This window comes from Ambystoma mexicanum, chromosome 1q (genome assembly GCF_040938575.1).
Source record: "Ambystoma mexicanum isolate Mex_15411 chromosome 1q, UKY_AmexF1_1, whole genome shotgun sequence".
Classification (NCBI taxonomy): Eukaryota; Metazoa; Chordata; class Amphibia; order Caudata; family Ambystomatidae; genus Ambystoma; species Ambystoma mexicanum.
Genome location: NC_090922.1, coordinates 1,012,035,185 through 1,012,049,455, shown reverse-complemented (window position 1 = coordinate 1,012,049,455; position 14,271 = coordinate 1,012,035,185). Strand labels below are relative to the sequence as shown.

The window sequence follows — 14,271 nt, the reverse complement described above, 5'->3', positions numbered from 1 at the left end:
CAAATGAAATATAAAACACGATCCAGATGTACTGTGTGATGAAGTCCCTAGAGGCTTGTGGCAAGGAGTTTTCATAATGCGCATGCAAGAGATAATTGGAGAGTTGTTCACTGAGAAGATAGTTCTAACCCCTTTTTGCATAGACTTGATTAAATCTTAGCAGTTAAGGGGTTAAATAAAAGGAATCTGATGTGTTAGTTAAAGTATTTACTAAAGGGGGGAATGTTGGGGTGGTCAGGCAAGGTCCCATTGATGAAGATGGGTTCATGTTGGGCGTGCCTTATTAGTGATTGAGGATGCAGCGAAATGGGCGCGATGTTGCAATTTCATATGTATCCAGTATAGTTAAATGTAAATGGGATATGTTACTTTAATTGTTACTTTGTGTTCAAGTTGATAAATATTAGATGTGCACACGCATAGAAAGGCAAATGCCAAATCCACTAAATGAAATATAAAACATGACCCAGATATAATGTGAGATGAAGTACCTAGAGGCAGGGTGGCGAGGACATTTTATAATGCGGAAGGGGACTGGTCTTTGAGGAGCCACTTTAAAGAAGAGACAGTATTTATTTACCATACATCCAAGGAGTTACATACACAGGGATTTTATAAATCTATATGTAGTGAGCTTTTACATATTTATTACATCTGTGCAGTCAGCAGTTTGCACAGTGAATTTTAAGTGACTGGGAAAATCTACTTCTGGAAGGTTGGAGATTGGAGGAGTAATGATTAACCAAGCATATGGTCAGCTAGCAACTGACCATGGGCTTATGGCCTGATCGTTTCTCAAAAAGCAGATGTAATCTCTTTTAAGTGTATGAGAGCTTGCATAGTGGTCCATCCATTTGTTTTGAGCAACAATAAACATGGGGTAAGGTGACACTCAAGGCCACAGTGACCGATACTCAGGGGTTTTGATTGTTTTCTCAGGATGTGCCATGCATGCTGAAATGGTAGTCATTTAGATTACAATGTTCTGGGACACCAGTAAAACTGGGATGGGTATGATGTGATATGATATGTTATTTATAATGCACTTAATAACCAGGGGATCAAACCTGTGTTGCTCTATGTTGTCTTGCTTCCAGGGCGAGCATGTTGCCCCTGAGCTATCCTCCTGAGGTGAGTTGGCTATCGATAGTTTGAAGGTAAACTGTTTATTCTGCTCTCTCTCATGTAATTTGAAGTATCCGTGCAAACCATGTGCAAATTACATTTAGGATTAAGATGGCTTATTTTATTTATTTATTTTACATTATTTCAGCTCATAAAACCCAGAGGCATCTAGGGGCTAGTTACAGAAAGTGCATGGTAACATTCAGTAGTTAAAGGCAGGTAAAATTCAGCCAGAGCACAGAGCTGGTAAAATTAGTTACAGGCAGGTAAAATTCATGCACAGTACAGGGCTGGGTGGGTCACATTCGGTAGTTACAGGCAGCTAAAGCTCAGGCACAGCACAGGGCTGGGTGGGTCACATACAGTAGTTACAGGCAGGAATGGTGCAATCAGCATTGCAGTGGCTATATGCATGGTGGTGGGATTAGCATGACTGGAGGAGGGAGCAGGAGGGTCTGCACTGCAGGTAATATCTCTGGAGAATAGAGATTGAGTCATGCTAGGTCCAAGTAGGTGATCTGACATTTTAGATGTGGTGGAAGTGGCGTTCCAGGGTGATGCAGCACTGGGCAAGCTGTCCAGTCCCTGAGTTGGAGATCACCACCCCCTGTGGGAGATGGGTTGAATAAGGTGGGGAGGTGGGGGCATGTACCAGAGGAGCTTCCCAGGAGAGGACAATCAGGAGACTGGTTGGAGAGTCTAATTATCAGTGGGCCATGTGCTTGTGAATGAGACATGTGGCATCCCTTGTTAGCCAGGTTTCTGCCGCTATGTGGGCCTAATGCTCAGAGATGGTCAAGATCATCAGGGAGTGCCTGGGGCGGGCAGCAGCGTTGTTCCGTTGGAGCGAGTGAGCAGCCAATGCACTTTTTAACTTGGTTGCTTTGACAGCTCTGTGATGTAAAATCAGATAGGTGATGTACCTCAGAGATGATTATGATGGGTGTAGAGCAGCATTCCCATCAGCCACGCTGGCGACCCTGGCAAGACAGGTCAAGACAGGCACAGTTGCACTTAGATGCATGCCTTGTATATGGACCGGCTGCAGCTCCCAGCAGAGGGTTAGTATCCCATATGTATAGTCGGCATCCAATCACATCGCTCGGATCCGGAGACCTGTTCTGGGTTTAGCGTGGTTCGCTGCAGAATGCGGCAGCAATTTTAAAGAGGCTTTTCTCCTTGTGGCAATTCAGAGTCTTCAGTGGAGGTGCAGAGGGCACTGGGGGGACACCTGGGTGTTGAAGCTAGGCTGAGCTGTTCTTCTCATCACAGGCCAAGACAGGCACAGTTTCCCTTAGATGTGGCCCTTGTATGTGGACCGTCTCCGCCTCTTGGCACAGGGGGTGTATCAATTTGTAATGAATTGTGTTTGTATAAAGATGTTTAACTGTCTGATGATGTCACGGCCTACTATGGACAAATCCGAAAAAAGGGGTGTGCCATGAATATGATATAGAGATGTACTCAAGATATCAATACCCAATGAGAAAGGAGGAATTGGAGAAAGATGCAATTTCTTTGTATGGTTTGCAGATAATCGAGTTTGTTTTACTGAACAGGGTAATCTAGATCCTCCTTGGATGATTGTACAATAACCGTGCTATACGTAGAAACATGCACCCGTTCCTTAAGTGGTGGGCCTGCTTCAGTTAAGGTGATTATGGGCCCAACCATACAATTCCTTTCCCTGGACTTTATCTCTGCCTTTTCAGCGGTCAAGTCCTAAAACTTAAAGTGGGGGGACTCATTAACAAATGCAATGGGATGTGATGTCGCTGGAAATTAGCATATCAAGGTGAAATGTGCACATTTCATTAAATTGGCTTTGCATAAGTACACACATTGAACAGGATGAATGGCATTTTCCTTTCATAAAATCAACACACACACACAAAACCAAGAGCGGATATTTTCTTCTAATAGTGTTTTTGAAAACGTTAAAAGGTGTGCATGTTTTAAACTTCAAGAACACATGTTTTTCCTGGAACTTGAATTACCGAATAATTTCACTGTCAGCAGTTTGTTATTTTTCATCAGGTTAAATAGCACAGTGGTGAAGTGTCTGACCTGCAAACCTGACAACTTCCCAGAGGTCGGCTTTAATTCATAAATTCAAAGAGGACATTCAAAGTTTTGTCATTTAGCTGGGGGGGCTGAATCCACCCTCTCAAAAAAGTGAGTGGACTGCATTGTCCGCGTGTACACTCAACCTGAGCCCTGCCTTTGATTCATCTGTACATTTCCCCCAAATTTCTCTTTTTTCTTTTGGATCTCCGCCATCTGTTCATAAGTTCTGTAGTCATCCACTAGAGACCTTTCACTTGCTGATTGGACCTCCTCTTCCAGTGTGGATTTCAGTCAGTCAGTCAGTTCTTAGTTTTCTTTTCTTTTGCCCTTAGAGCTTTTTCTGGGTTTCCCATCCTTAGGTACGGCATTGGGTGTTTCATCAGGAATTACCATAATTTAATTTGCTTCAGCGTGTAATTCCTCCTGTTTCCACCTAAAGCCAAGATCTTTTCCACATCAGGCTTCATCAGAGTTCTGGGAGAGGCTATAGCAGTGTGATCTGATGAATCACTGGCTCCAGATACTTTATTTACAGGGCTCTGCGGGGTATTTCCCAATAATGCTATAGGTGAGGTTCCTTCTCTATGATCGTTATCACTCTGTATGGACCAACATCTCTCTTCGTTACCATTAGGGTGATAACCTTCCCTTAGGTATCTCTGGTACTGTACCATGTCATCATAGCAGCGTGGTCTTTAATTTCTTCTCTAATAACATCACATAGACATACAAAAGGTGGATGGATTCCGTGCAAAGTTGATAATTGCACAGCGGCCACGTCAGTTTGGCAGTCTGGAAACAAGGGTGCCGATGAGCTTACTGGCCCCCTTGTTTCCAGACCGGCAATGTAAGCCTTTTTAGGTGAGGATGCCCTCCAATTTGTAGAGTTGATATACTATGTGGAGTTGCGTTACTCTTAGCCATATTATTCCAAGAGAGTGTGACCCAGAGAATGAGGTCCTATTATTTATAGAGTATAGTCTCCAAGAGCCAATAGGGATGGACAGGTATTTTATTTTATTTTAATGATTATTTCTGTTCAGCACTGGCCCTACCGAGATGGTCTCCAAGCATCCCACAGGTCCAAGGTTAAACATTTCAGGGATGAAACAGAAGTTACAAAACGTTTTCAGGCTAGGGTAGAAAGATTAGGATAGACAAGTAGTAGAAGGGAAAAGGGAGGGGCAGGGTAATGTGTGGGGAAAGAGGCTCTTTCTGAAAGTGGTGATGGAGGGTGCAGTGCACATGTGAAGAGGTTGGGTGTTCTGTGCCCTGGGTGCTTACTTGTGTTTGCATGTTAATTTGCAGAGTGGAATATGTATGAGATATGGACTTGCTTATCTGTTGTTTGTGTGGGCGATGGGTTTCAATTTGATGTGAAGCTAAGATGGTGTTTTGTGGTGGATGGCTTTGAAAACAATGTAGAGTCCTTTGAATGCAATTATTTGGAGTACAGGGAAAACGATGAACTGGGTAAGACCTAGGGTGATGTTTCAATATTTTGGAAGGTTTAGGATGAGTCTATTTGCTACATTGTGTATGGCTTACTGGGGTTTTGTAATATTTGGGGGTAATGTATCCCTCTTTTTAATCAGAGGAGCCTAAGTTATGAGGGGTATTACAGTTAAACAAAGCAAGGAACCTAGGCTACCCCACCTGTTTCACACTGGCCGGTTATGGGTCCAGCACACAAATAACAGATCTCTGTTGGTTAGTCTGCACATATGAGAACACCAAAACTGTTTGCAGTACAATTACATTTATTTTGTATTTTAATTTAAAACAAGTGGCATAACACAGCTACTAACAAAGTCCTTTTTTGCTTAACCGAAATAATCATGTATAGTTTCAGCATTTAAGGCATTATAAACAACCTCATACATTGGTTCTTTACATTCAATGTTTTGTAGTGTGGGTTAGTAAGAGGTAATGACTTAGAATGTGGTCTAAATGACCAGACAGATGTGAACGGAAAACTATCCACGATTATTAGTTCAAACAAAAAGCAGTTAGCAAACAATAGACAGGTTTCTCTGAACAAATAGGCCTGTCATGAAAAAATAGAACTAAAGGGTAGATAGGTATTACACCACAGTGAACCTGTCAAAGAATCATAGAGCCCAACATTAGTTCAAACAAAAACAGTTTCCGTACAGAGACCCATCTTCCAGATCGATGGCAGCCATACTAAGAGAGTATTTTGTTTGAATAAGCGGGATGCTACAAAGCGTCCAGTCCATTCAAACTAAATACTTTGCTCTCAGCACCCTGGGTTACCCGGATGGCGAAGCAGGTTGTTAATATCATTATTACCCTCTCCGGCATACCCAGATCGGCTGGTACGCTCTGTCCTTTAACTTGAGCCGAGGGCCGATACCACGCAATTCCGCATGCCTGATTGGGTAGTAATACTCACATTTTGCAGAAAAAATATTTGTTCTATTTCTGTTGGTCAGAATTAATTAAATGTAGGATTCTGAAAGGAGGACAGACCCCTCAGAGCTGCAGGCACTATTTTCGTTTCTAAGGACTTGTGCTGTCCACATTAGAGATAGAACAAATACTTTTTTCTAACAGGGTCCCGGCAGGTGTCTAAAAGTAATATAGAGACATATTTACAATATCACAACCAACAGCATTTGAAAATAATTTTACAAACTTTATTTTAACAAAACACCCACACCCACAGAAATACTATTTATTTGTGTTTCTATGGGTTGATGTTTAATACTTAAAACATGTTTAATGACATGCTTTTACCCCATGAAACCCTATTAGAGATAGTATTTTATTTTTAATAGTGACCAGGTAAGTCCTTCAAAAAATGACAGACATGACAACAACCCTGCACTGACCTGCTTGCACTAGGAGAACACCACATATGATTTGGGACATTTAAATTAACTTCTCTTTTTGGAAACAGAAGGCTTAAAAGTAGGGTGATGCGTAAAGCTGCATTTGAAAAGCACTGGGACAGTGAGAGCAGATTTTGCTTCACAAAGTAGCTGAATGATATCAAAGACCATCAGAGATACTTCTCCAAGAGCACTCAATGCAAGCTAAATATCTCCTGTCTGACCTAATAATTCCAAATATGTCTTCAATAACAGGATTCAAGTATGTAGAAGTTGCTCTCCTATTGTTTAATATACCTCGAAACTATTTGGCGACCATTACTCCAAGCATAATGAATGCTATGTAGGGATATGCATGAGTCTGTCCTCATGCACAATTGATGGAGGAACAGCTTTTTCCCTTGTATTCTCCCTTTCATAGATTGTTAACATTTGTAAAATGATGCCAGTACTTACGATCTGTGGTTTAGATCAGGCCGCAACAAAGCCACCACTGGTTGCAGGAATGACAGAATCATAACAATGCATCCTAGTATTGGATGTGCTCCAGCATTCTATGGAAAAATAAATAATATGCTATACATTTTATTTAACAAAATTATAAAAAGCATCGTAAACATGAATACACAATTCTTAGAGTATGTTACACACTTCAGAGAAAAACCTATAAAAAAAGCATTTAAATTGATATTACTCATTAACACAACTCATCATGGGTTATAATACTATGATTATGACATCAACTCAAGAGTAATGTGAATTGGATGAAAAAGTACCCAAATAGTACCCAAATAAATATCACCAGAAGTGAAATAGTATGTATAAGATGTTGGTACATTTACAAATTGGGCACATGTAGTTGGTATTGAATAGTGTAGGCACATTAATAAGTGAATACACTGTACTGGGCATTTCCTAAATGATGCACATTGTTTGGACTTTTTTTTTTCACCCAATGACACAGCTGGCAGGTTTTGTCTTAGTTTCAGAATTGCTATCCAAATGTGAAATAGTTCTAATATTGCTAACTAATTTTTCCTTCTCCCTAAAAAGATATACACAAACTACATTTGAGTTAAAATTAATATATTTATGAAAAATAGAGATTGTGATTTATGATTCTAAAATACAATTCCGATATACAAACTCATACGAGTTGCAAAATGTCAAACTGTGAGATTGAGATCCAAGGCAATTTTCAACTCATTTCTGCATCCTAAAAGGGAGGAGTGAAATTCAGAAAACAGCAGGATAGTGATAGAATAGTGAGAACATGGATACTGAATATTGATCACTGGATGTGAAACTGTTGACTCAAGCTGAATAGCAGCAAAATAGACATTTAAGCACCTTATCATAGATGAGACAACTCGTTAAGAGAGTGCTGGAGTTTTACAAATTAAGTTCCCATTTGTGCATCAAAACACCAATGTGGTTCACTCTAGTCTTCTTAAAATGTACATTCTGTACTTTGTGTACCATTTCTTCACCTACCTCACAATTGTATTAAAAAACACCCATTATTGCTAATGTGAACCCTAATGGCACTCTTAGGCAGACATGCCTTCCTGAACGTACAATATATACAAATAGGATTTCGGGGGAAAAAAAACTGCATTCAATAGATTTAAATAGAATATGTAAAATTATGTAGTTTATGAAATCTTTCAAACTAAATGTAAATTCAAAATGATTTTACACCATTGTTTTACTAAAACCCTTTTTTATAGATTTTTTAAGAAATCAGCGAAATATATAAATCAACTATTCAAATCAAACAGTTTGTAAGTTCGTTCATTCATTCAACGGTTTTCATTAAAAGGCAAACAAGAACACCTTTTAGTTCTTCCCTGCTCTTCTTCCAACATGTTTTGGGAAGATCTTATATCCTCTTCAGGGAATCAATAAAAACTACCTTTCTAATGAGTAATTACAAAAATACCACATCACTAACTATCACTAAACCATAAATGTTCAATTAATCATAAACAGAGAATCAAGCAATAGGTCTATTTATGATGTCCAAATATAGTTTAGCACAAAAAGGAATGCTTGCAAATATGTATTAATTGCACTTTTTAGGTCCTCGTAGCCATGGATCTTACCCATGAGCATCAGACATTTCTTGAAAACGTCTTTTTAAGAACAGATTGCAGACATTTAAAAAATACTTTAAAATTGCTGTGCATCTCATATATACTGTTTCATATTTACAGAATTGGCTAACACCTTTTTTGGGATTTGCATGCATAATTCCTACTCACTTGAAAATATTATGGGCCGCATTACAAGTATGCCGGTCCACAAATAGCATAGCCGGTAGTTCTGAACTGGCACCTTTTTCTGGACTGGCATAGTCTGAATCACGATGTCGGAAACACCAGCACCGCAAGGGACTCACCGCATCTGGCAACACTGTTGCGGTATCTGCCGAGATATGCGTCAGCTGTGCCTGACATACCGCCATGTCGTTAGTAAGAGCAAATTCCGAGCTTTTACTGGACCGGCAATTACTGGCATGTACATGCCGGTAGCAACTTGAAAACGATAGCAAACACTGGTATTGCGGACCAGGTGTTAAGTAGTTTCATATGTGTTCAAACATGCCGGAGGTGCACAAAATCAGCACAGGTGGCACAAATGAGTAATCCTACAGTACAAAAGGACCACTCCCACATGCCACACCACTTACTACACCGCAATGCTAGCAGTAGCAGTAGCAGTACTGGACCTGGTAGCCATGCCTGCAGGCCTATTAGAGGCAGGGAGGCAGAGGATGCAGCAGAGGTGCTTGAGAAGGAGAGCCATCATGGCCCCGCAAAATCCCATTGTCCATCTGGTCGCACCATGCAGACAGCCACCAATCCCACGCTTAAGGGCCACACCTTTCAACCAGTGGTCGAAGGGAGCGGGAGCGGGTGGGAGCGGTGCTCCCCTACTTTTTTAAATTAAGTTTTACAGCTCCTATACTTTTATTTTAAAAAGAAACCGTTCCGGAACGGTTTCATTTTAAAATAACAGTGTAGGAAGAAGTTAAAACTTACACTTTCAGTGCACTGCACTGAACATTCCCTTAAAGAGCAGGCAAATGTGTTTGGGAGTTTGTATTGTGTGTGGGAGGGGGCAGGGCAAAGGGGTTTGTGAGGAGCGGGGCCAGCCAGCAGGGAACATAGTTCCACTACTTATTTTCTTACACTTCGACCACTGCTTTCAACCTCAGCCAAAGCCAGATCCACACCATATACCGGCTAGACAGGGACACCATCATTACTATAGTGGACCTGATCCATGAAGACCTGGTCAGCCTCATAAATATCTACACAGCCATGCCCCCCCTTGCTCAAGGTAGTGTATGTGTTACACTTTCTAGCCACAGGCACATACCAGCACACTGTTGGTGAGCTGCATGGGAAATTGCAACCCTGTTTTTCATGTGTCCTCTTCGTGGTCATTGATGCACTCCTGTGTCATGTTTGAGACCAGATTTGCCTACCCAGTACAGCAGACCAGGTTAATGGCACGAAAATAGCCTTCCATGCCCTTGCAGGCATGCCTAACATCATTGGTGCGGTGGACTACGCACATGTGGAGCTGGTTGGCAGGTATGCTGTGGAGGCTGTGTACCGCAAAAGAACATGTTATCATTCACTGAACGTGCAGATGGAGTGTGATGCCCGCCACATCATCATCCATTGATGTGTCAGATTTCTTTTTTTTTTTAAATTTTTTATTGTGTATGGTAAAAAAAAAACTTTACAATATCTATATTTCATAGGAATTACATAAAAAGATTGATAAAATCCATTACAAACCAATCAAATCAACAAGAAAACAAAACATCAGATATATATCTTGATATCAATTAATTTCCAGATAACTATAAATATCAAAATACATACATATAATACCAAGCTGCAGGCACCTATTTGATATTTAAGACGTATACAAAATAAAAATGATCAGGTTAATCATTCAAAAAGAACTAACCCTGATCATTCGAGTCAGGGCCACAATACATAGACCTTCTTATTAACAATTGTTCTTCAATAACAGTGATACATTTCATTAGACTAAGGATACGTTTTTGGCTCGCCCCCCACATGCATCTTTCCCATAGACTCTCTCTGCTCAACCCGGAGGCTGTAAATAGGTGTGCACCAAAGATTAGCATCCTATCAGCTTCAAAGAAGGAGCAATGTACGTTTAAATATTTCAAAGTTTCAAGGTCATTCAAAGAATCACAAAATCTACATCAACCAAAATTTAAATTAACTTTAGCCTGATCCCAATGCTGCAATTTTTCATTAGTTTGGATTTGATTCAATCGAAAACGCAAATAGGCTTTCCTAGTTTTATTACAAGGGAATATATGTAGGTATCTTGCCCACTGACCCCATTGTCACTTAAATTTGGCATATTCATAGTATACCCTTCACTAAATCTTCCTTAGAGATCATTGCTGCATCTAAAATTGCATCCATTTTATTTCTGAATCTCAAAAACGATGGAGGGCGCCCCTCATTAATCATAACAGCCAGATCCTCATAGAGGGACACTTTCAGTGGAGGAAGCATTTTTCCATAGCTAGAAAGGAGGTGCCAATGCCATTTGGCCGACAAGTGTAGAAGCCCTAACTCATGACAAATAAGCATATTGGGAATTGATAGAGCCAACCCCAGCACTATTTTCCACATTCTCCCCTGAAAAGTCATACATCTCAGATATGCAGATGTCCAGAGCATATAATAAAATAGGTTTTATTTTTAACAGATAGAACTTTAAATTAGGAAGCAACGAAAATGTTCTAAATCTACGGTAGATAATCCTCCTCTGCAAATGTAAATGACTTAACTTTTTTATTCAAAATTTCCTTCCATGCAACCACTGGAAAGAGTCTGAGGAATAGAAGTACCATTTAGGCACCAGGTAAAGTTTAGCCGCTTCCTCTTTCCATCCACACATGACATAATTAAGGATTTTGCTGGATTAACTTGCACATTATTTTTGACAGCGTAAGTGTACAACAAATCAAGCTTAGTCTGGAGGCCAAAAGGAGTGCGGTCAAAAAATAATAAGTCATCCGCAAAGCCTATCCAATTTAACAATAGACCACCTAATTTAACTGGAAATATAAGTGCATCACGCCATCCCATATCAAGATCCAACAGGCATAAATTAAACAACACTGCAGCCAGGTTGCAGCCCTGTTTGAGCCCAATCTCAGTGGGTATCAGATCAGTAATCGCCCCATCCTTAGACAGCCATATTCTGTAATTGGTTCCCTGATGAAGTGATGCAATAATAGCCACCAAATCCGAAGGAAAAGCATACTTTAAAATGTTTTCCCACAGCAAAGCTCTAATCACTGTATCACATGCTGCAGTGAGGTCGAGGGTTGCCATATAGATGGGCCCTGTTTTAGAGTATTTATTATGTTGATACAGATGGGCGATTATGGTGGCGTTGAGAGGACATCCCATGTTTTTGCCCAACCCTACTTGAAATCAGGGCAGCAAATTAACCAAAGAAATTTAGGACTGAATTGATTCTAATAATAGTCTGGTGAACATTTTTGCTGAGGCATCCATCAGTGCTATAGGCCTAAAGTTACTTGGGTCATCCATATTCCCCTTCTTATATATAGGTATAATAATCGCCGAGCACCAAGAAGGAGAGATAATTCTGACAAATGGACTGAGTCAAATTTAGTTTTTAAAATGGAAGCCCGTAAGTCCAGCTCGGCTTTAATAAAGCACGTAGGGATGCCATCTGGCCCGAGAGCCCTGGAACTCTTAGATTTAACAATAGCCCACGTATATCATCGATAGACCATGTACACGTTCTAACTATCGAGATGTTAAAATTCCTGGGCCACACATTATGAAAATTCTGGTGCATAGCAAATTTAGCTTTTATAAAATCCACCTATCTTGTAGAAGGTATTGATGGTTCTTGTAATGATTCAGCAAACCCAGTAAGGGTTCTGAGTGTGCCCTACACATGTCTAATATCATTTCTAAGTAGTAAGTGGATCATGTTTTGATTATCCGCAATGGCAATTTCGCACTTAAATGTTTTCAAGCTATTGCGATAGGTCTGGGAAATTTGTTGTTTGTGCAAGTGATAGGCATTCGAGTCATATTTCATTATACTAAGCTGACGTAACTGTTTCCTTTTTTCCTTTCTTAAATTCACAATTTTAATGTTGTAGGAATGCCGATGCGTACAAGAACCTCTAACAACATACACAGCCATCATTTCTTTCACATGAACATGTATTCTCCAGTAATTTTGAAGTTCGGCATGAATACATTCCATTCCACCTTGAGTCACTCCCAACACAAACGACAAGTCATCTTGCATATTCCGAATCATTTTTTGACATCATTTTGGATCCCATCTGTGTGATAGCCGTTGTGGGATGTTTTAACCCACTAGTCCACGACCTGCAACATTACTGTGAGCAGTGTGCATCAGGAACATCAGAATGGCCGCCAGAAAGCATTGTGCATGCTAAAAATCACCCAGACGTGTGCAGGAAAATTTGAAGAATAGGCTGCCATTCCACTTTTGCCTATGTCAGTGGTAACACAGGAGACCACTGCCAAAACCTATCATTTGGCTACCCACAAAGTCAAAGGAAACTACTGGAAAAAGTAATGCTGCATTGCAAAAGAAACACAGAGCTGTTTGAAAATCAATTTTTCTTGGCTGTCAAATTTGCAAAAATTGTGGTTCACAAACCACACAAAAGATCCAACCTCCTTGGTGGGTGTTAAACATCATTCTACTTCAAGAATCCACATAAATACAATCTCAGCAGAAGTACATTCATCAGAAGAAAATCCACATTTAAAGATGCTTGCTTGGAATATATGTTGAAAATGGGCGCAATACCACTACTCGCCTGTGTCAGAAGCTGGCGATCTCTAAACCTGTCATGTTAAACGTGTCTCAAAATCTAAGTGTGGGGAAAGAAGAGACTTCCAATCAAAGGCAATGTAGGTTGCCACTACTTAAAGTTCATGTTGGAAAAGACTGGAATTGAAGATATGTTTGCTTATATTTAAAATTGTACTTTAAATTTCACAAAGAACAATGTCACAATTTACTGTAAGGTACCCTGATTCAGCTAATCTTCAAAGAGGTTTTCCCCCACTGAGAACACATCACCCTTTTCCTTCCCACCAAAATGAGAGGATCTCTCATTTGGATGCTAATGAGAAGAGGAGGAGACTTGCTCTGCTTCTCTGGTAAAGAGACAATGGGTTTCTTGAACTGAAAGAAAATACTAATTTAGGGCGTCAGCAGAAACCAGCCCAGGCAGGAACAAGCTCCTGTTACTCTCTGACTCAGCCAAGCCTTGGAGGCGGGCCAGACTGAAAATGTGGATTTGAAACTGAAGTAACTGTATGTTTGAGAAAAAGACTTATAGCAAATTGTGCTGAACTGGTAAAAATATGGAATTTAGAGGTCATTAAAATGAAAAGGTCGCTCACAGTTTAAAACTAATCTGGAATCTGTGCGATGTTCAGAGACTGGACCACGAAAATGTTAAGATTGTAGCAATTGTGATAATGTTAGGAATATGAACATTTACAGGAATATACTTGGATGTTATGTGCATGTATGTAAAAATAATTGTACAGATCCGACAATGTGTAACCAACCAAAAGTGCAAAAAAATGTCATTTGTGAACCAAAACTCGTAGGAAGATGAGACTTTGACAGAAACGTACCTTAGTTAATCTATAATGTAAATATGTATTATTAACAAGTTGGGGATATTGGAAATATGTTTTTTTTATGAAAAATAGATTTTCTGGGTAAAAACAAAGGGGAGGGTTTTTCTCTGGACCATAAACACAGTGTCACTCTGACACATCATGACACATCATGACACACTGTTCGCTTCTCATATCAGGGCAGAGGGAATTCTCTGACCTATCAGATTCTTAGAGGGTTGGGCATAGTATAATCAGCCTAGCCACCCCCTTGGAAAATACATAAATAGGGACTGCTGAGGACAGACAGGGACACACACACTTTCACTCATCAACTGGTCCACCGGCGAAGCACCCTGCAGGAAGAATTCAGAACTATCCAGATTCCAGAACTATCCAGACTCCAGAACTATCCAGACTCAAGAACCCTGAAGCAAAGGCCCAATCCAAAAAGCTGAACCCTTCTCAGCTGGCATTTGAAATCTTGCAACTTGATTTTA

At 40.2% G+C, this 14,271-nt stretch overlaps 1 protein-coding gene across 1 annotated transcript in view; it reads right to left on the bottom strand.

The window, feature by feature from the left end:
- Positions 1-14,271, bottom strand: part of LOC138540371 (putative ferric-chelate reductase 1) — a 1,004,090-nt gene that overhangs the window by 248,821 nt on the left and 740,998 nt on the right. Inside the window, exon 12 of the mRNA XM_069641679.1 lies at positions 6,504-6,601. Coding sequence (XP_069497780.1) covers positions 6,504-6,601 — 98 coding nt within the window. The remainder of the gene's footprint in view (positions 1-6,503; positions 6,602-14,271) is intronic.